The 22,931-nt window shown below is 47.3% G+C and overlaps 1 protein-coding gene across 2 annotated transcripts in view; it reads right to left on the bottom strand.

Moving 5' to 3' along the window:
* The window catches only part of LOC119431381 (tyrosine aminotransferase), a 61,953-nt gene that overhangs the window by 17,995 nt on the left and 21,027 nt on the right, over positions 1-22,931 (bottom strand). For both annotated transcript variants that reach the window (XM_049670289.1, XM_049670287.1), the window contains exons 2-3: positions 2,681-2,939; positions 1,872-1,939 (exon numbers count right to left, since the gene is read on the bottom strand). In XM_049670289.1, coding sequence (XP_049526246.1) covers positions 1,872-1,939; positions 2,681-2,918 — 306 coding nt within the window. In that variant the 5' untranslated portion in view covers positions 2,919-2,939. The remainder of the gene's footprint in view (positions 1-1,871; positions 1,940-2,680; positions 2,940-22,931) is intronic.

The raw sequence follows: 22,931 nt of genomic DNA, 5'->3' as shown, positions 1-22,931 counted from the left end.
CCTAGCGCCCGCGGAGCATTGGCAAGCCTGAAGCGAGTGAGTACAGAAGCCTCGTGGGTGGTCCGAATTTCTTATCTACATAGCTTCTTCTATACCTTTGACTTAGGAAGTCGAGGCTCAGGGAGCCGGGTGGCCGCGGGCCACGGGTGCCGCTACGGGCTGACTGGTATTGCGGCCTGGCACCGGGCGCTCCGACACCGTCTGGGACGGTGGGCGCCGTCAACTCGGATGCTGTGTGCACCGAGCGGGGTAGGACCACCTCACAGAGCTAACGTCTCCTCGCGGCTGCCTGTTCTTGTGCCCATTTTGGGTGGTGTTGTTTTTTTTTTTGGATGCCGGTTGTTGTCAAAGTAGCGACGCATTAGGCCTAAGGCTTAACAAAGCCGCCTGTCGCACGTTGAGGGACACAACCTGGTGGACCGTGGTGTTGAGGTGTTGCACATTGCTTCCTTCATTAGCTCGCCTCGCACGAATTGAAATTACTCGTTCGACTCAAGAAAGCAAGCTTTGTTCACGTGAACTTAGCATCTGCAATGCCACCCGAAATTTTTGCTAGCCGAATTGAACATCGTACCACGTGGGCGATGCGTATGCCAAATTCCTCTCCCTTGCACTACTTTAGTGTTTGTCGAGTGCGTTGAGTGTACGCAGCGTGAGCGGAGTCACCCCTGGTTTGCTGTCACCTGCACATCGTCAGCGCTGCTGCCCCGGACTACAATCGAGCTACCCCAGGCTTTGGAGATGCCTGTGGTCAATTCGGCGCAGCGACTTCGGCGGCCGCCAATGTCCGGCTCGCAACCCTCGGCGGCTGGGAAAAGAGCCGGCAGTCACCAACGGCTACTGCGGCTCTCGTCAGCAGGGCGCGAGCGACGCTTGCTCGTGCCGACTTCTGCGTCGCCGTTTCCGGAGTCCTGGGCTGGAGTCGTGCCATCGAATCTGCAGACGTGGTGCTGTGACCAACGGACGCCAGCGGTGAACCCCAGAGTCAATATCGGCTCGCACGTTGCGGATAACGCGTGGACATTTACTCGGCGGCGCCACTGTCGCATGTACTAACTCTTGTTCGCGACGCGCGCGTTGATAGGCCTTGTGACATGTTTCGCCGGCGTATGTGTGGTGATTTAAGGCTGGGGGGATGTGGGGATGCGCGATTCTCACGCGTCCCCTGATGTTGTTTTCCCCGCATGTCTCCTGTAGTCCGGCTTCTCTGCGTGGCTAAGCCCGGCGGTGGTTGCGGCGCGTTGCGAGAGATGGCGCTAGTGTCGCGATGCTGGCGCCACCGAACGGCGGGGTCACTTGGGGGAAAAAGGTCGGAGGCGCTCTCTCTGTGGCTGGGGATCGGCGACCAACACGCACGAACGCTTCGCGCGTGCGCCGGCCCGCTTCGCGCGACCGTCGCGCGAGGCTTAGAGCGGGACACCGGTATGGACGAACACGGATCGTTCCAGCGCGCCACCGTTCGCGTGACTGTACACGTGAACGACTAGGCGATGGTGTCATAGCATGGGGCGAACGTATTCGCTCGCTATCGGGTCGCGGTGAGTCGGACTTCCTTGATTTGTCGCGCGCCCGTGTGAATGTTCAATTGGTTGTAATTCGGCTAGTATGTATTAGTGTATGAAAGGTGCAATAAATGCCATTTTGATTGTCTGCACTACTGCGTTGTCGTTCCTTTGTCCCAAGAGCACACGTGAGACCCCACAAGGGGAAAGCATAACATTTTAATGGCAGATACATCATGAGTGAGGAATCGGCAAAAGAAAAAAGCGGATAGCTATGAATTATAGTGAATGGAAGCCTCTTACTGTCAGCGCTCTCACGACTTTTATATTTACGTTGTGAGGGAGCGTGGTGGGGTTGCGAACGCTTACCTGTGGGTTAACGTTGAGTCCATGGATGGATGAATACTCAGCAACGGCTTGTTTGGCTGCTTGTGTACCTGTAGATAAAAAAAAGCATTCGTTTCCAATAAGCGATACAACAATGCAGCTAGACAAGACAGTTAAACAAATAATGTGCTATCTCGAGACATCTCCGGAAGCGGCGAGCTAGAGCTTCAAAATTATTCTCAAGTTCTGATATTTTTTTTTCAGCACACCCTGTGCAAAAGTCAATGACGAAAACGCTATTATTTCGCTGCTTAACGCACGCTTGAGCATTTTTGTAGCTGCAGATGGGTGCTAAACATAATGGTATATGTGTTGTTTGCAGCTGTGGCCTGGCGTCGCCGACTACAGCAATTAGTATTTGTTCTTCGTGAGCACACGATTTCTCTCAGTATTGCGTCCTGCCAATGTAATGTAATGAGGTCATATAGAGGAAACTGATCAGAAGAAGCAACCTCGTATAAGAATGAGACATTTATCATCGAAGTAAAACGAAAACAAAAACGAGAAGGCGTCGTGTGCATGTCGCATTTTTTTCACCAACAGGCCCAAACAAAGCAAGACCTACCACTTTACAAAACACATACACAATTTGCACATGCCTTTATTGTGAAATGAGGTTTTAATACTGGCAAGAAGGTTCAGTCTGTTTATGCAAACACTAACGTTTTCAGCGGAAGAAACACGTGTACTCGGTGTTCTCGTGTAGGTACCGTCTACATGAACAGGAGCGAGAATTATTCGCCGACAGCACATGACAGGGATCACGATGGGAAACAGTGTTCGCTGCTCACCTGTGCTCGGAATATAGCCGTGGTTCTTCAGGCTACGAAGGCTGGTCTCAATCGGTGACAGTATCTCCTCGCATGGCACCAAGTTGCCGAACACGGTGGGGTCCCCGATCGAAAGCGAAATCAGCGTTTTGTCGGCGTTGGGAACGAGGCCCGCGTCTTCGACAAAGCCACGGATCGGGTTGTTGGTGTTGGTAGCAAACCGTGACGGTGGAGCATTCCACGAAGTCCTTACTCTCATCCCTACCTTCTTGTTGCAGTACTGCGGGATAAAAAAGAAAGCAATGGCGTTAGTCACTGCAGAAACTACGCATCAAAGACGCGTAATGTAACGCGCTCTGAAGCAGTGCGTATCCTGTAATGTCCGTTATTATCCAAGCCCGTCGAGGCGGCTGTGCAAACATTTCGTGAACCGACGTCATAACTTTCCGACGCCTGGGTGTATTTTCGTTACGCTGGTACTGGTAAAAATGCATGAAAAAGTATTTTTCTAGTTAAAACATGACGCAAAAGCCAGCCCACCTGCGTTCAGCACGTGTAAGTGTGCATCGGTTCCACAACAATATTTTTAGCATTACCGAGGTTCTGCATACAGCAAGAAAGAAAGAGAAAAAAGAAACGCGTAGCTACACGCAATTAACTGCGCCACATCTTTTCGGCGTGGACACGTAATCAGCGCAGCAAATGCAGTAAATGAAAAAAAAAAATACACGTCCACTCCTACTATAACTGTGTCACACATTTTCTGCTCACCGAGCAAAATTAGAGAGGTGATCATGATTACGTCGCGCTGAGTTTTACACTGGCAAACAAATGAAGAACGGTACAAGGACGCGGATGGACGAAGCGCAAAGTACCAACTCTTTATGTTTGTTTGCCCACTGGTCTCTGTCTTTTTGGATTGCCTGAGCTTCCCATATTTCTCTTTCCGTTTTTGTTTTCGCTTTTCTGATAACTGCGGTCTTGTCTATAGCACAGGCGAGCATTTACGCTGTTTGCAGTGGGCCGCCAAGTTGCTTAGGCGCTGTTATGAACTGACACGTGTGCTTATGTTCCCTTAATGTGTCATTTAAACAGCGTTCAATCTGACCAATGTACACTTTTCCGCATGTGAGTGGAATGTGTTACACGACACAGCTCTTGGGCATTCGACGTATTTGGTCATATCCTGGTCATACGTTTGATCTTGACAGGCTTCTTTGGTTTTCTTGCGTGTGTTCTGCGTTTACTTTTTTTGAACATGCCTTTTAATTGGTTTGACCCGCCGTGGTGACTTAGCTGCTATGGTGTTGCGCTGCTAAGCACCAGGTCGTGGGATCAAATCCCGGCCGCAGCGGCCGAATTTCGACGGGGGCGAAATGCAAAAACACCCGTGTCATGTGCATTGGGTGCACGTTAAAGATCCCCTGGTGGTCAAAATTAATCAGGAGTCCCTCACTACGACGTGCCTCATATTCAAATCCTGGTTTTGGCACGTAAAACCCCAGAATTCATTTTAATTTGTACGGGACTGAGAAAAGCACTTTCACGCCGTGACGTTGGGCTGTCGTCTTTAGCCTGTGTGCTAGCCCGTGCATGTAAGGCAAAACCACTGGCTTCTTTGTTCTTTTTAATTTTCTCTTTTCATTTTTCGTGCTTTTTGCTGTATGCCCTGATTTCCAGCAGCATCTGCTCGCATATTTGCGTCAGCAAACTGCTGGGGTAGCCTTTGAAGGCGGCTTACTTGGCGGCTTAATTTGAAGGCGGCTTACTTGAGTTTCGATTATCTCCCCCATGGCGTGGTGGCACGATTTGCCGACAGCTTGGCTTATGCACGCCATGGCGATGCCTCTATTTATGACTATAAAGGGGCAAGAGTCGTACCGCAGAATTTTTTTCCCTTCTCGAGTCTTGTACGACGAGTTAGCCTTAGGTTCAAGTCAATATATTGCAGTCGCCCTTCAACTGGCATCTCGTCTGTGAACTCGAGACCGTCATGAGAGTTTGCGAAGATCCCGATGATAGTGTCTTCAGTTAGTGTTTCATTCCTTTCGAGCTTCAAACAAACGAAATAATCGTCTACATATCTAAAGCAGCAGATTATGTCGGTTGCTTCGGACATACTTGCCAGTCTTCGATCATCAACACTGGCTTTAAGAAGTCAGAAAGAATGGGAGCAATGCAGGAACCTTTTGTTCATACATGTAATCACCGTGTTCAGTGTCTTCAAGCGAAGCTTGTATTGCGTTCCAGATTTCGGTGGTGGCGTAGTCATGCAAAAAGTCACGTGTGATGCATTAAAAATTATATCGTTTTACGTACCAAAACCACCATCTGATTATAAGGCACGCAGTAGTGGGAGTCTCCGGATTAATTTGAACCACCTGGGGATCTTTAACGTGCACCTAAATCTAAGTACACGGTTTTTTTTTTCTTTCTTTTGCATTTCGCCCCCCTCGCAATGCAGCTGCCATGGCCGGCATTCGATCCCGCGACCTCGTGCTTAGCAGCCCAACACCGTAACCATTGAGCAACCACGGGGGCTTACGTGTGGCGCATTCCCACATTGGATATGCGCGTATGAGCCAGGGATATGCGGGTATGAGCCAGGGACAAGAAAGAAAGAAGAAAGAAAGAATAGGTGCGGGGACAAGAAAGAAGAAGAAAGAAAGAGCAGGTGCGGGGAAAGCTACGCCGGCGCAGGATCACGTGACGCGCGCGACCAATCTGGGTCGTTTGGTGTATCGCGGGGAGGGAAAGGGAAGGAAAGGGGGTTGGCGCGCGCTCCGCCGGGCTTCCCTCGACTCAGATCAGTTCTGGCGCTGAGCCGTGCTCCCTCAAGGGCTGCAGAAGATAGCGTCAACCTTTCCCTTTCCCTCAAGAACCACTTATCACTCAGATCAGTTTCGTCGTCCGGATGGGAAGGCCGTCCGTGGTGTGTTCCGCCGAGGAGCAGGCTGCGTTTGATCAACGGTGCCGCGAACTCGGTCGGGAAAGGGCTCGTCGTTGACGTGCCGATTCTAGCTTGAGGGCTTCCGAAGCCCAGGGGTAACGTCACCGAAGAGCCGCGGACCCCGAGCTGCGGGAGCGCGATGTTGAGGCCAAATGTCAGCGAAGAGTCGCCGACCCTGAGTTTAGGGCAAACGAAGCGCAACGCCTACGACAGCGTCGTCTTGCCACAAGCCTCGCTTACCCCAATTTTCTCGACAGGGGAAGGGCTCTGAATTGTTTTAACAAGCCTGTCAGACCAAACATACGACTAAATACGTCGAATGCAAGAGCTAACACATTTCACTCACATGCGGAAATGTGTATATTCGTCAGATTGGACGCTGTTTAAATGACAGATTAAGGGAGCATAAGCACACATGTCAGCACATAACAGCGCCTAGCAACTTGGCGGTCCACTGCAAACAGCGTAAATTATCGCCTCTGCTATAGACGAGACAACAGTTATCGGAAAAGCGAAAACAAAAACGGAAAGAGAAATATGGGAAGCTCACGCAATCCGAAAAGACAGAGACCAGTGCGCAAGCACTCTCGCTGTCACGCTCACAGAAGCCGAAATCAAGTTCGCAGGACGCAATGGGCGCAATTGAACTATGTGGTTCTAGCTATCGCGTTGTCGCATGGCATATCGGTGTCCGCCCCTTTCCCTCTCGCCTTTTTCACTTTGTATGGTAACGTGTTCTCTAACAAAAACAAATCTGTCCGCGTCCTTATTATTATTGTTTATTATTTTTTGCCAGTGTAAAACTCCGCGCAACGTAATCATGAACGTGCACCAACTAGCCCCCTTCATTGCTTTACTTAGAGAGGTGATGTTCTGGAGTTGTGCGACAGTTCTTTCTTCCTTTTTTTTTATTCACGTAAAAGTCAAAAGGCCGATGTTTTTCTAGTAAACAGCATAATGGAATGCAACACAAATCTCGTCGACCGTGTTCAAAACGCCGTTCACGACTTAGTTTTTTTTAGAAAGAAGACGCATTATACGACTTCAGCAGGCTGCTGCGTAAACGAAAGAGTCTACGAATACTGATACAGTTGACGTAAAAAATTTTCAGGCATCACATCATATATAGCTGGACATTGCAAACGATGCGCGTGTAGAACACTTGCGCGATCACTCGCGTCTTATATTGAAGCGGTTTGAGCCGCATCACAAGCTTTCACAACTTTTACTGCGGAAGCAGATCAGAGATCGAAACTGGGTTTGGTCTGCGTGTTCGTCCGTCTGTCCATCCGTAATTCCCTAAAGCTGGATACACAAAATACGCAAAATCCCGCCTGCTCCGCGGACCAAACAGTCACGTGATCACTTGAATTCGGCGCAGCCGAGTTAGGTCGCATTCCCACAGCCGGAGCGCCATTTCCGGAATCCGCGTGCTTACTCTCGACTCCAACGCTTATTAGCAGCTGCGCGTTTGCATACTCGGCGTGCTCTATATTCCATAGCGCTGTGAATCCCTCAACAAGAGAAAAATAAATAAATAAATAAAAGTGACGGTTGTCTCGTCACTTAGCATTTTCTTGTGCACCTCACTTGTGTTGAAGTCACGCAGGCTGCGCGGTCTGAGTAAATAGAAATGCGCGCGCAGCCATGACTCGCCTTTCTCGCTGCACCACAGCAGAAGCCCGTGCGGTCACTGCTGCACGACAACACACGTGGCTTCAAGCCGACAACACGCCATCGTAGCCACGTTAATCTGTCCAATGTGGACAGATTTGACGCTGACTACGCTAAATTGACGTCAGACGACCGCCAAACGGACGGATGGAAATACCGGCGAGCATTTTCAATCCGGACCGCGAGCGGAGGAGGCCGGACTAGGCGAGGGCGGCACGTTTTGATAACGCGCGCGTCACGTGATACGCCATCCGCTGCGAAAATTCCTCCTCCGTCCTGTCGTGTGAATGCACAAGGAAACGCCTATACGTACATAAACCTACTGCGCCTTTTGTCTTGCGCTCTTACTCTTTTGTCTCGCGCTCTCCCGAACAAACAGAACCACGAGAGCAGCACGTGAGGCTCCCCACGTACGTGCGCAAAAATTGGATGCGTGCGTACTCAGCTGCCGCGTATGCATCACGTACCGTTCGTGTTGCGTTGTGCACATGCGCACTTTGCAGAATGTAGCGATCTTACGTACGCAACGTACGCAGTACTAAAACTGTCTATTCCTCGTGCTCTTCGTGAAAACTTCATTTACTCAACTATGCCTGCGCTAACTCTCTGTCGTCGTCTTCACCTCGACCACAAAGCCTCGCCAATTAGCAAACCACAGTACACAAGAATATGACAAATATAGTTTGCTGGCACAATGCATGGGGCGAGAAAATATGTAAGCCCTGTGTTCAAGTTAAACAGAGCGGCGATGCATTTGTAACAGCTTCAAAATCCATTAGTTATCCAGCAACGCACGCGCTCGCGGAGCATTTGCAGAATTGAAATCAAGCCATAGACTGGGATGACGTATCAGTTATCGCCAAAAAAGATGGAAAACAAGACAAAGACACCACTGATTTGATGCCACAAAACAACAGCTACTACTATGTTCTTATCATTACTAATGCAAGCACAATGACCCAAACGGATGGCATCATGTTTCAAACGTATTCCTGATCGTTACGTTACGCGCTACGTATTTAAAATAACAACGACGTATACACCATCTCACAAGTCGTCTGCAGCGCTGCCGAAGATGCGAGGCGTACACTTCCAATCCTTGCATAGTGGAATATAGTTCTGGATGTAACTGTCTGGTTAATGGCAGGATTAGAGAGTTTTGTTTTTGCTTCGTACATGATACGTTACAGCGATACATGATATGTTAGAACCTTTGCGCATGCACGTCTTATACGCGAATTCTGAAGCTGTTGAGCAGACGACGCGGCGCGGATGAACACAATTCGAGGGGCATTCGGCCTTTTTATCGGTTAAATGAACGACTTGTGAGATGGAGTATAGTGTCTGCTGCATTGTGAATAACGAAACCGTGTTGGTAACGAAACGCTAATTAACTTTTGGATTACCGAAATATTTCGTCCTCGTCGTTGTTGTTTCTGTTGTTTTCACGTTATAGATGGAGTGACTACGAACTACTGCCACTACAGCACGTTACGAACAGTTTACGTGTCGATGTCTCATACATTTGTGCAAAGATAGCAGATTTCCCGCTATATTTAGCGATTTATTGCGCCGTTTATCATAATTAAATTTTCTTTTGCGGACTTCAAGCCATATTAACTGCTTTTTGGAGGTAAAACGATTCCTAATTTTTAGTAGTTACTGGTGCTTCACATACCGTAAGCACGTTGTTTACCCGTGCCTTCTTTCAGTTAAAAAAGACAATTATCGTCGTATCATCAAATCAGGCGCTTAAAATACAGTTTTCTTCGATGATATATCTTCAAAAGCATGACTTTAGGAAAGGCCACTGCGGAAATACACAAAATTCAGGAAAGAATGGCTACAGCAGCTTGCACTCAAACTCTTGTTGCTGGAAGATCCAAGTTACAAGAAGAGCGAGGTATTCCTGCATTTTGCAAAATGTTCTGCAAATCAGAAAATCTTGCAAAGGAAGGCATATACTTCCTTAGTTTGTTTCCCTACAACATAAGAACGCTGAGAAATATTTATTACGTCAATTGGTTACTTGTTTCTGCAGGAAAAGAAAGCTAAATTTATTCCCAATACAATGCAGTGTGCAACGCAGGCACATTAAAATTTGCAAAGCTAACTATATTTCTGGTCGTAGCCAGAATTTAGTCGTATTTTAGTGATCTTGGGAGCCTCGACCTGCAGCGGTATTTTGTGGCTTTAGGGGGCTCGACTTACGCCTAGTTGCACGTCTCACACTGGGCACCGACCGCGTCTTATTTTTCGCCATACATATTTGTGACAACCTAGAATTGTGCATGTATATCACTCGCGCCGCAAGGGAACAGTTCGTCCTTTCCACCATATTTCGTCTTCTTCTTTGGCCTTACACTACGCCCATTGTTGTTCCACTCCTACTGCGGTAATAGTGAATAATGTTGCTTGCAGCAGTTAATTCTAGCTGTCCAATATTGAAATATACCCAGTAATTTTAAGCACACTTTGCTGTGTCGATCTGAGCATGACATTGAAAAGGCCAAGACTCCTTGTATCATTGCCCGGTAGTGTCTTTCACACAAGCCCAAGATTGTGTAATGCAATATCTCCCTATCGAAAAAAAATCCGTATACCCACTATAAATGCCATATGCAATATTAATCTCGTGTGATTTATGATAACATATGAGGTCTTTATATAAGTATCTATATTCATATGGGATGTTTGGATATGGTGGTTATAGAGCAGATGTGACCCGACCCCCCCCCCCCCCCCCCTTATAGCGCTGGCCTGTGTGCTTGGTGTCGCTGGCTTCATATGGCGTATCGCATGAAATGCATTGCCTTTGAATGTCCTCCTAAATTCGCGTGGTTTTCACCCTCTTCAGGCAGTCACATTATGTCGCCAGTTCCCTTTGTCAGCTGATAGCGTTGGAATTTTGCCATAAGCAGCAAAACGTGGGCTGCAACGAACGCGACCGGCCAATGACAAATGGCACTTACGAACTGAAGAGGTTTGTAAATACGGGCCCAGGTGTTCGTATACTATACCCTTCTCATTATTTTGTCAAGTTTCACTTTCCCCGTGAAACCGCACTAGCCAACTGAAACAGCATCCGCATCTGAGAGGTGACTGCCTGCCGTATTTAAGACTTCGTCGAGCACTTGACGACCTGGTGAAATATTGAACGAAGACCCTGAAGTGACTTGCCAGTCTCAGGAAGAGAGAGTGGATATCATGCAGCTTTGTAAGCTTCGTGATTTTTGCCACCGACTTCGATTTGGTGCTCTTTGGCGGCACTGTCGAAAACTATTTCAAAACCACCTTTCACTGAAAGGACTCGCTTTTGTTTTTATCACTCTTAAGAAGTGGTTGCAAAGCGTTCGCTAAGTGCTTGCAATATTTCCCCTCTTAGTGTGAGCACACTATGATGTTCATATAAACGTTGCAGAAGACCTGCCGCGGGGGCTCGGTGACTGTGGCATTCTCCTACTCAGCGCGACGTCGCGGTTTCAACCAGCCAGCGGGCTGGTGAGGCCGGCTGCTCTTGCTGACCACGCTCTCCGGCAGGCTCGCCGGTTTGGACCCCGTATGTGTACGCTTGTGCCTTTCTAATCGGCCGCTGCCAGCGAGACACGTTGGAGAGCCTCCAGAAGTGAGCTGCCAGATTGCCTCTTCGGCGATGGCAAAAGGAAGCGTCTCGGTTGGCGACCACATATGCACGTGTCTGCGCTGGATCGCTTGCTTTTCCCCGTCATTCTCTGTATTGCCGTCAATTGGAGAAGGGTTTGAAAAAAGACTGAGCCTTCCTGTAGAGACAAACACGTGAGATTTCGTTGGCCGCTGCATCGGTGACAGCAATGGTTTGTTCACGCCTGCTTACATGCCGATGCGTGCTGTGCAAACAGTTTGAACTGGCTTTATGGGGCGTAACCGCCCCATAAATAAATTAAGCTTCATAATTCATTTGTTGGCAAATTTACGCGTGAAACGACAACACAAAGCAACTAAAGTGATTTTTTTTTTGTTTCACTTTACATAGATATGCAGCCTCATTCGAAAGCTAGACTATATGTCGGTTGGCGAACACAAGCGAAGAATCCAAAACAAAAATAATCGCTTAGCACGCTTTTACATGACTTACACTAGCCTAGCCAAATTAGACCAACTTCACAAATAGCTGTTTATTTCCTGGATTCCCCATTAGCAGACTCAGTTCTTCCCAGCCAACAACGGCGTGGCTCTGCTGTTTTGTATCGCTTGTAGTTTCATTGAAGACGCATTAATGAACCGTGTTTGTGATTTCCATGGGCACGCCGAATCGGTCACATACCATTGCGTCTTTTGTCGCTTCAGTGTGATAAAAACGGCTGTCCCGCGTGTTATGTAAGCCGCAGACAAAAGTTGGCCATCGAAATAGAGAATCGCTAGGTACTGGTTATGACCAATGTTGATTGGAGCAGATGTCTTCGAAGCCGCTGCTGTGCTTTTTGAAGCCTGTATGGTCGCGGTCAGGTTCTCATCAATGCTACGCGTTTTATTGTGCGTGCTGTGAACAGCTCCTCATTTTCTCTTTTCATCCCTTTATCCCATCACTTCGATCTGATTATCGTTCCTGTCTTTATTTTACACTATCGATCATAGAACGGTTCAAAGTAAAATCGCTCACAATAGGCTGAAAAACTCGGTCTTATGTATCGCAGGGTGAATCCACGGTACAACGAAAGCCTCTTGAAGTCTAGTGAAACTATCCAGAATTGAATAAATTGTGCATGCGCATTCATTGGCAGCCTACATAAACCATCCGTTCAGCAATCGAAATAGTAAAAGAAAACTTTTGCCACTGGCGGCAGCATGGGGCGAATCCAAACCACAGTGTATCAGTGAGTTCAAAGATGGATTCAGCAACCTTTGGTTTGGGGCGTGCGTGACGTGTCAAGCATCTCTTGAAGACAATATGAAATAGCGGAAACAGGTGGTGCTGGCAAAATTTTGACCGCCGTTAAATGGCAGCTACAAGTGATGCCGAACGAGTAGAAGAAATAAATTGCACTTGTGACCCATGTCACGATGTCGACGAAGAAGTGTACACTGACGCTAACAGAACAACAAGCCATTCCAATTCAGACACGAGTCTGACTGACAATGTCTACCACGCTGGTGACACACCGACAACATTACCTAGCTCACATTTTTCGCAGTGCTTGTGCCCGATGAATCATTACAGATTCCGCAGCCCCAGTTCGTCATCCATCCTTTCGCATGACGTGTACCCACCCAAGTCATACGACTGACCGAATATTTACAGAGGCAATGCTCAGTATTTGTCGCCGCTTGAACATCATCTGTGCACTTCTCGCTTGCAGAATACTGCAAGCGGGGCGCCTGCCAATCAACTTGCAAGAGACGCTTTACATATCCCCCGTCGAAAACCAATAGAAATTACTAGTTTGGGTACCTATAGACACGCGGGACTATCCGGAAATGAATGGGCTGACTAGCTCGGCCGGGAAACGCTACTCCGGGCGCTGGATATCCCTGATCCAGCCCAGACGTTGCAGTATCAAGATGTCATACAAAAGGTCTCGGTGAGGCGGTAGTGCTACTCGCACGGGCATTATTTACCATATCGTAATTTTTTACAAATGTTTTATGGTTATAGCGCACCTCACTAATCATTGTCATTATTTTAATTATTTGATGCACTTTACAGTGACTGACTTTTAGGCCTTTTTACAGCCACGCTACATCTACCATTCTCAATTCATATTCCCATACCATTGAAATTCATTGTAACTCATTACCACGTGTATGGCGCTCTTTGGCCTTATCTGGCCCTACCAATAAACACTACACACTACTACCGTGTAGGCCGTTCACGTTCGCGCCTCCGCTCATCCAGTAAAACGCCCAGTCCTCTTGCGTTTACAGGACCGGAATACTGTACACGCTAAAGCTCTCTATTGTAGAAGAAGGGAGCGCCGGGCCAACGGAATGCGTAGAAAGGCAGGGAGGTTAACCAGAGGTACTTCCGGTTGGCCGCGCGCAGCTTGTACGCTGCAGGCAAAACGAACAGGCGAGTCTCTAGCGGCGGCCGGCGCTCCGACTGCCCATGCTGCCTTGCGGCCGCCGCTTACGGTGCGCGCGCATTTCTGGAATGATCCATTCAGCAAGGGCTCTCCGTTTCTCTGTGTGCATGAAACTTAGAAGTTGGTCCACATCGTGCGCAAGGTACGACGGGCGCCGCCCGTACCTTGCCCGTACTTCATGTTGACAGTCACTGCAGATACTAGGCCAGGCTGCAGCTCAGTAGCGAACGAGTGTCCTTTTTCCCCGAAAGCAATCCCCAAGCATGCAGTAGCAAGCTATCGGCACGACACTCAGGCCGATCTCTCCCCCTTTCTCCCAATAAAGTTCCCCTCTCTCTAGTGACCGCCACACCTCTCGCCATCTTTTAAGGAGATGATGCAGTGCGAAGACATAACTATGAAGGAGAACACACATAGAGACACGTCACAGGAGCTAAGAAAATAATAGAAACGAGCAGAAGGAACCATTACATTATACCGGCCATTATCTTGCGATAAATTATGCATTATACAAACGGGAACGCGCGTTAACACTAGATAATGGAAGCATAGCGCGGCTTTTAAAGGGTCACCTAACTCGCACTTGGCCTCTATAGCACGTGTGGGGTACATGTCATGATTTAGAAGGTGTTCAATTTTGTATGAAAGCAGCGACCAAACTATACCTGTGAACCGACAGAGACTTTTTTTTTTTTAGGCCGCTTACTGATTAGGTTTCTTTTTATTCATGAAATTGGCTATTGAGCACGAGATCGCGGGATCGAATCCCGGCCGCGGCGGCCGCATTTCGATGGAGGCGAAATACAAAAACGCCCGTGTGCTTGCGTTGTAGTGCACGTTAAAGAACCGCACGTGGTCAAAATTAATCCGGAGCCCTCCACTACGGCGTGCCTCATAATCAGAACTGGCTTTGGCACGTAAAACCCCAGAAAGAAGATGAAGTTGGCTATTGTTTGGAGCAAGTCACATTTTTTTATTGTGCTTAATTCTATAATTAGTCAAGAAAAGTTAACCAACTTCACAAGCATTAATTTTCGGACAAAACTTCCAATGAGAATGTTTATAGCCCCGTCTAGGAAACATATAATTCAGCAGCTTCTAACTTCCTACTTGTTACGTGATAATTTTTTCTGCGTCCCGCGGAATATGAAAAAGAAAAAAAATTAGCGTAGCTTGCACTAGTGGCGCAAGGCTAAAGAAACAGCGCAGCTGATCGACACCTAGCACTACCAAGTCATCCCCAGCATTTTCAGGAATATATTGATTATTGATCGATTATCGATTACCTATTGATTGGCTATCGATTGGCTCTCACAAGGTATTGGCGACGTATTTGGGCTAGGCTAAGCACTACCAAGGCATCCCCAGCATTTTCTGGAATTTATTCATTATTGATCGATTATCGATTAGCTATTGATTGGCTATCGATTGGCTACGCAAGGTATTGGGCCACGTATAAACACCTTCGCTAGTTCACAGGGGTATGTGCCATTGCGCTTGGACCCTTTCTGCACGACCGCCAGGATGGGCCCACAATTTCTCTTCGCTCTGCACGGACTGACGGTCGGCTTAAACAGCTCCGTTGTTAAAACACCTGACATACCTGCTTGCGCGGCGCGATTCCAGTGCTCTCAAACGTTCCGCGTATGTAAGAACAGCTGTTTAGCCTGCATGGTGCGCTGCGATAAGCAGATCATGCTTATTGCTATCATGAACCGCGGGAAGGAAAACACATTGCTGGTGTAAATCGCGCAGCCAACGCTTGAGTCGCTGCCCTGTCACTTTTAATGCGGCATCACACCAGCCTAAACGCGCTCGCCATCTCGGGAGGTCATGCTATCTACGAAGTCTGTCCTAAAAGTTCGTGCAGTTCTTAAAAAAATTCATTTCACGAACTTTCAGATACATGAATGTTGTCACCTCCAAAATACTCCCCATTAGACACTTCTTCCAATTCTTCTTCCATTGCTGGAAGCACCCCCAGAAGTCCTCTTCTGTTAAGGCCCGCATATAGTCCGGCGTAACAATGGACTCGCGTCACGCGCGGTGCATTTGCACTACGCCGGCCACAATGTGGACGGAATGAAGTCTAGCGTCACCACGCAGCCAGCGTGCATGCCTGGCGGTGTTCGGCGACCTTTGGCGTGACCAGCGCGTGAGTAGAACATGTCCTATCTCACGCCGGAGCCCCTAGACCAGAGTGCATCGCGTACTGTCTAAGCTGACCGGCAGCCTGCTGGCCAACAGTTCGGGTCAATGAAGAGATGGCACTGAGTTTGCGCTTTCGCCAAAGGAAGAAAACGCTTGATCGTTCACTCGCTCGCCGCACACTTGTGCGAATGCGCTGTGGCAACAGCTGATCGCCGAGCGCGCACAAGGTCGATCCAAATAGGTCGCGAAGCTTCGCGCGAAAAGCAGTTCAGAACAAATTGTCACCGACATCCGCAAGGGTGGTTAGGGGAGAAGCGATTGGAGCGTGACTATGTTTGGAGAGAACAAACACTGGGAAAGAAACAAGCGTTTTTTAATTAAAGCGGGACACAGTTAGATTCAGTCAACCAATATAAAACTCGTAATCAATTTTACGTACGCGTGACGGCAAAAGAAAAGACAACTATATTCTGTCATTCTCAATAAATAGCCTTTTTAAGCGCCCACCGTCACTATTACTTGCAATGCCATGCGGCTTTTGAAGAGTGCAGAAAGGCGCACTCGTAAATTTCACCTGTTACAATACGCCCCCCTCGCACGTTGTGTTGTTTTGCTTTTCGACGTTTGTCTTAATTGTTGACGTTTGCCTTCCTTACAGATGGCGCTAAGCCCCATGAACCGCCGATGAACCGCCATGTTTTGAACGTATGGGCTTCTATGGAAGCTTCGCTACCAGGTATATTTACCTTGGAGCTGCTGTGAGCCGCGTTCAACAGGCCTAACTCTACAGGGCTCAAGAGAGAGAGAGAGAAAAAGGTAAAGGAAAGACAGGGAGGTTAACCAGAGGTTATCTCCGGTTGGCTACCCTGTACCGGGGGAGGGGTAAAGGGATGCGAAAGGAGAGAGAGAGAAAAATAAGTGAAAATAAAGAATAAACAAAAAGGAAGGAAACAAGAAAATCACACACGCACACACGCACACGTACAGGGCTCAAATTTCCGGCGATCCTGCATGGGGTGGCCGGCGTAATGTATCTGACTTCGCCGGCCCATCATGGATAGTTACGGCACCATCATGGATAGGTCTTGCAAACTCACCGGCTACAATTCGTAAATTGCACATTTCCCGTAAAGTAATTAAGAATTTAATTAGTGAATTTTCGTTACTAAGTTGAATATGTGTTTTGATTTATCGTGCTAGTAAAATGTCCGCCTCTTCGAATAAACCAGCTCAAGGACAAGAATTATGCTACTTGCCACAGGCGATTTATAAAAATGACGTAAAACTGACGTAAAACTGACGTAAAAATGACGTAAAACTGACCACTCAGTATGTCCATACTGGGATGACTTAAAGGTGACAGAAGGATGCGCTGTTCTCCCTCTGTGTCGTTATACGAGCCCGACAACCGAGATGTAAACGCACAGATATATATATACGAACAGACATGTACGTAGCTGCTACGTCCACGTCTGGTCGTTCCTTTTTTGTGTCGGTGTTCTACAATTTTATGCTGCTACAATCCTCGAACCTTTGCTATACTGCATAGTGCTAGAATACTCATAAGCAGCGTGAGAACAGAGTAAGCGTACACAAGGCTCGAAAAACCCGACGCGTGGAGGAGATGCGTTTGTGTCAAACACAGAGTAATTTGACTGGTTACAATAAAAGAGAGGGAGAGAGAGAGACAAGACGTGTTGACTTAAAGGGACACTAAAGAGAAACCGGAAGTGGAGCTTAAATGGTAGAGTATTCTTTCACGATCACAGCCATACCATTCTTACTGCAAACAGATGTTTAATAAGCGAGAAAATAGCGAAAAACTGAAGGATAGGTGCTGACGCCCCTTCGAAATTCCCGCACTACACGTTCGTGACGTCGGAGATTACAAATGCAGGCCGGTCGCGATTGGTCGCGAGTGATTTATCGCTGTTAATAAAGCGCAAAATGAAATACACCTTAAACGTACATAAACAGCATTTGCAAACTTTTTAAACCGTTTCAAGCGAGGAAGTACAAGTTTAGCACAAAATTAAATAAATAAGAAAAAATGGCATGGAGATACATGCGGCCGTGATAATTTCGTAGTTTCGTTTTTGGTCAATGCATCGTTCTTTATTCTATGGCATCGTTGCGCGCGCCTGTTCCGCTCTACGGTATTTGGTTGCGTGTTGCGTGGCTCGAAAAACGTTGATTTCGCGGGAAACAGCCAGAAAATGCCTCGTGTGTGTAGTGGTGAGGGCTGTATAAATGGCCCAAGGCGTTTGCTCAGGGGCAGCGGCAGTGTTGACTCGATTGTGTCCTTTCATGTGGTGTCGCGCGGAGAGCCCCGGCTCCCCGGCATTCGCAATGGCTCAGTGCTCTGCCGATGATAAAACGGCAAAACAGCCAGAGAAACCGATGGTCTGCTCTCTGCATTTCTCGCCCTCGGATTATGTGTATAATCTTGCCCTCGGAAAGTATCTTATCGTGCCCCAGAGGTCAGTCCTTTCTCGAGCAGCTGTTCCCTCAATGACGCCTTCATCAAACCCCCTACCGGTGCCCCTGCAGCAGCAAACTGGCGGCTCGGTGAGTGCTGAATGCCATTAAATAAAGCCACGAAATAACCATACCGAGTACGTGCGCAACTTTCTACGCTTGTTCTGTCGGGAACATCGTCGCCTGGCGGACCGGACGCTTAGCCTTCCGTCGACGAAAACGAAGCTCTGCTTTCGCCGGCGCGGCCGGCGGCTCACCGCCATCGCACGCGGAAACACCTACCGCTCGAGCACGGAGGATCATTTCGCGCTCCGTTTCACTGATTATCGCTGAAATGCAGTCCAGCTTCCCTGGCGAGCTCTTCGTTGCAAGGTTCAGCGGCAACAACGGTATCCATCGCGGCGAACGCAAACGCAGCGACCATGCATGCAGTCATGATGCATCCAGCGCCTCGGCCGTTTACGCAAGCGGTGACCTATCATGGCGCATTCTGATTCGCTGAGAGCAATGAAATCTGTGACGACACTGCTTCAGCGCCAAATCTGGGGTGAGGGAAATTGAGGAAGAGATATTTGGTCTTTGTTTACGAATTTCTCCGCTAATAACTCATATTTTTGCAACCAACAAAAACTGCATGCATTCCTGAAGGTCCCTCTTTTATTCCAGCTGAACTTCCTGTTTCTCTTTAGTGTCCCAACTTCCTGTTTCTCTTTAGTGTCCCTTTAAAGGGACACTAATCTACCATTAAAGCTGAACTTCCGGTTTCTCTTTAGTGTCCCTTTAAAACAGCATCAAATTAAATGCTGGGGTTTTACGTGTCAAAAGCACGATACGATTAGGCATGCCCTAATGGAGGAACTCCGGAATAACTTACCGCCTGGGGTTCTTTAACGTGCACCTAATTCTAAGCATCCATCGAAATGCGGCCGAAAATTGATCCCGCGCCCTCGGGTTTAGCAGCGCAACGCCAAAGCCACTGCGCCACCACGGCGGTCAAGCAGCATCCTCACTACATGCGCTGCTCGGGAAGTCAACAATGCACGTACGAACAGGTGCGCGCAGTTGTTTTCTGAGCAGATGGCCTCTAGGATGACTAAAATGACATGTGCAGCAACGTTCAGGAATGCATTCGTAGGCCCATGAGCGCGGGAGAGCAGCGCGTCATAGTAAAAACAAAGAAGAAGCGTAATCTGTCAGTGTAAACAGCGACGTCTTTTGGTTTAAAATTCAACTATGGAACATTATTCGCCACGGTGGCTCTGTGGCTATGGGGTTCTGCTATTGAACGCGAAGTCTCGAGATTCAACGGAAGTGAAATGCAAAGCGCTCCTGTACCGAGTTCCGAGCTTTGGGTGCATGTTAAAAAACCCCAGTCGGTCAAAATTAATATTTGGCCGTCCACTATGGTGTCCCTCATAATCCCTGTGTCGCTTTCGGGATGTTAAACCCCAACAGTCAATCGATAACACAACATGAACATAAAGTTTAGCATGAAGTTTGGTATCTTTAGCAAGTGCAAACGCTAACACATACCAGCGGGAAAAAAAGAAAGAACAAAAACAACAAACGCGAGTCACTGAGCATGAAGTCGTTCCTAATATTTTGAGCGCATGTGTCCACGCTATTAAATAAGTATTTTACTGCAATGAAAGCTGTGCTTTCAAGGCTACTAACTACTAACTGGGCATGGTCCAAGCATCGTCTAAAGTGACAATCGGTGGTTAATTTTGTAGCGTAGTTGCCTTTACTGTACACACAGAGGGCACTCCAGCAACTCTAGGCAGCCGTCATGCGCACACACGCTCAAGTGGTGCCTAATTAACAGGGCGTAGGCGTGCGTATGAAGGCTCCCTAACATGGACCATGCCCACGTGTGTATACATACATACATACATACATACATACATACATACATACATACATACATACATACATACATACATACATACATACATACATACATACATACATACATACATACATACATACATACATACATACATACATACATACATACATACATACATACATACATACATACATACATACATACATACATACATACATACGTACATACATACATACATACATACATACATACATACATACATACATACATACATACATACATACATACATACATACATACATACATACATACATACATACATACATACATACATACGTGCGTGCGTGCGTGCGCGTACGAACTTAATAAACAAGTTCCTGCAAGATCTACGCGAACAATTATTTCACATTCGAAGGCGCTTTGAAAGCGAAACTGAAGCGGAAAAAGAGAGCCTATGACTTCAATAAAATCACCGCACTGCATTTCGTCACACTGGCACAGCCACCACTTGCACGGCCCCATGAGGAGGTGCCTTGCCGATCGCCTGCGTTGTCTTCTTTCCTTCAGTGATAGCGCAATGTGTTTATGCCGGTGGCGCGCTGCATCTGAACCATCATTCCCTCGTGCATCTCTTCTGCGCGCGGCAACTTTTCGGCGGCAGGTGTTCGCTGCTATACCGGCATTTAAACTTTAAGCTGCTTGCCGTAAAAAAAAAAAAAAAGACTAACAAAAAAAATGAAAGCGGGCCGGCCATTTCATTGGTGATGATGGCAGGTACAATGGGGAAATGCTAGAAGCGAGGTGAAATTGGCGTCATAGTCTTTCCGCCTCAGCTTCGCTTTCAGAGAGCCTTCGAATGTGAAATATTTGTTCGGATAGGTCTTATACGAGCTTGTTTAATGAAAATTTCTTCGCTAAGCTAGATAATAAAAGTGTAAGACATGCGAAAACTTAACTTCAGTGAGTTGGCTAAAAAATCGATTACCACGAAAAGTTAATCCGCAGTTAAAGTACCCATCGTTGTTTCAGAAGATTAAGGTACACCTCAATATATCGAAGAGATTGATGAAACCTGGTAAAAATTGGTAATGAGCGTAATATTATAGCTTCGAAGGCGACAGGTGAATGGTCCTCATGAACGAGAAGCATCATGAATTTGGCCCCTGCAGCTCCAAATTCACAAAACTTCTCATAAGCAAGAGTCGCTTCTGACTAGCCAGCACTCGAGCACCCGCCACTCGTAATTGCGATCGACGGTATGGCGAGACGATCGCCGTAGCGATTGCAAGTAGCGAACTGAAGGTGCTATGAAATACGGGTGGGTCGAATTAACAAAATGCTCTGCCGTAAGAGCTGCTTACCATGGGGAGGCCACCTCCTATCACAATTGGCCGACGCGTATTCTTATGAAATGCTTTATGCGAACTATAGGTACGCGTTAACAAATTATGCAATTCGTACGTCAGAAATATTCGTAATGATGGGCGCCGGGAATTCGTAATAGTGGGAAAAAATAATAGTCGCTGACATTGCCATATTCGCCTGCATGGCATGCTACAGAAACTGAATAGCGCAAATGTCAACTTTGAACGAGACAGGTACGATGTTAGAGGCAGATCATCCATCCCCCTCTATTGAAAGCACTATTACGGAAATAATAATTTGAGCATCAAATTCGAAGTGTTTACAGGACGCTCTTTAGCACTCTAGCATGTAGTATCGCAGCGCGTGCACAGTCGAGCGCACAGCCGTTAGTTCCATGTCACATGAGCGCCTTCGATGGTTGCCTCTTCCTTTTGTTGAACAAGGCATTGTACAGCCTATCAATTATGTTCTGATCCTTCATCATTTAACTTTTAATAGGTGAGGACAGGATGTGTAAGCGCAGGAGCTTTTACTCAGATTATCCATGGTAGCAACCTGAGTTGTCAATGTTTACTGCCTTGAGAGTGCAAGATTTTTGTGGTGGGTGTTTTGCATTTCTAGGAATATATAATTTTTAAGTGTCCTTTGTAGCTATGAGAGTTTTGAAAAAGAACCTACACATTTATGACTGCACGACAATCGTCACCTTGTGGATTGGCTTGCGCAAGAAGAGAAATCTGTCAATATTGCACCATTTTGGTGCATGTTGGCAGGTTGTTAAAAACAAGCTGCCGACAAAATACACATTGCACAACAGCTTAGCGCATTACAACGTAAAAGTGTGATAAGCAATTTATCGAATCAATAATAAGCATAGTCTATATGGCATTTTTATTTCTCGTTGAATCAGTATCCGCGAAATGTCCCAGTATGGATAGCACGCTTGGAATTAAGTGGATGGGGGGACGGGGGCGCTGCGAGATAGTTTGGCCCCCCAGATGAGAAAAGCCCTGCTCATGCCTATGCGCAAGCTGGTCAAAATTAATCCAGAGCTCCCCATTACCCCCATAGCCCACTGTGCAGCTTCGGGACGTTTAAACCCACAATTCATGTCAGCTTGTGCAGTTAGACATACTTATGCACACGTGGTCGTCATTTAGTGCGCGCAGTTCCGGCCAGCGGATTCTGTCTGTCGTCATCCAGTGCTCCCGTATGTCATCGCATTTGTTTAGACATTCCTCGGCTCCATGGGCTTAGCCGAACTTCACCGTGTTACTCCAAGAAAGTGGGCTTCTTCGATTTGTATTTAGTAACATTATTTTGTTCACCTTCCCCCTCCCCTTTGCAGAGTAGCCGACTAGAGGGCTTAAGCCGATTATCTGTAAATTATTGAAGCGAAAGCCTTAAATCGCTCATTGGTCGAAAAATCCGATGTCTGGCGCTATGGCGCCAAAATTCATGGTGCCACCATGCGTTGATGCCACTATGGTTCCACCAACAAAGGTCGTGGCTTCGAGTGCTTTAATTAAATCTACCTTAATTAAGATAGAGTTAATTAAGGCACTCGAACCCACTTGTACTCTGCCTCTGAGTTCGAGGAACGCCGGATCTGCTCGACTCTGATTCGGAGGATGACCGCTTAAAGGCAGCCGTTGCAGAGATGCACCTTTTGTTTACCTTTTAACGACACAAACGCGCTCAGGTGATTCTTCAGTATATACAAACGAAAGCTGCTCTGTATCGGTG

This window comes from Dermacentor silvarum, chromosome 1 (assembly GCF_013339745.2).
Source record: "Dermacentor silvarum isolate Dsil-2018 chromosome 1, BIME_Dsil_1.4, whole genome shotgun sequence".
Taxonomy (NCBI): domain Eukaryota; kingdom Metazoa; phylum Arthropoda; class Arachnida; order Ixodida; family Ixodidae; genus Dermacentor; species Dermacentor silvarum.
Note: the sequence above shows the minus strand (reverse complement) of the source record. Positions and strands in the feature narration are given on the sequence as shown.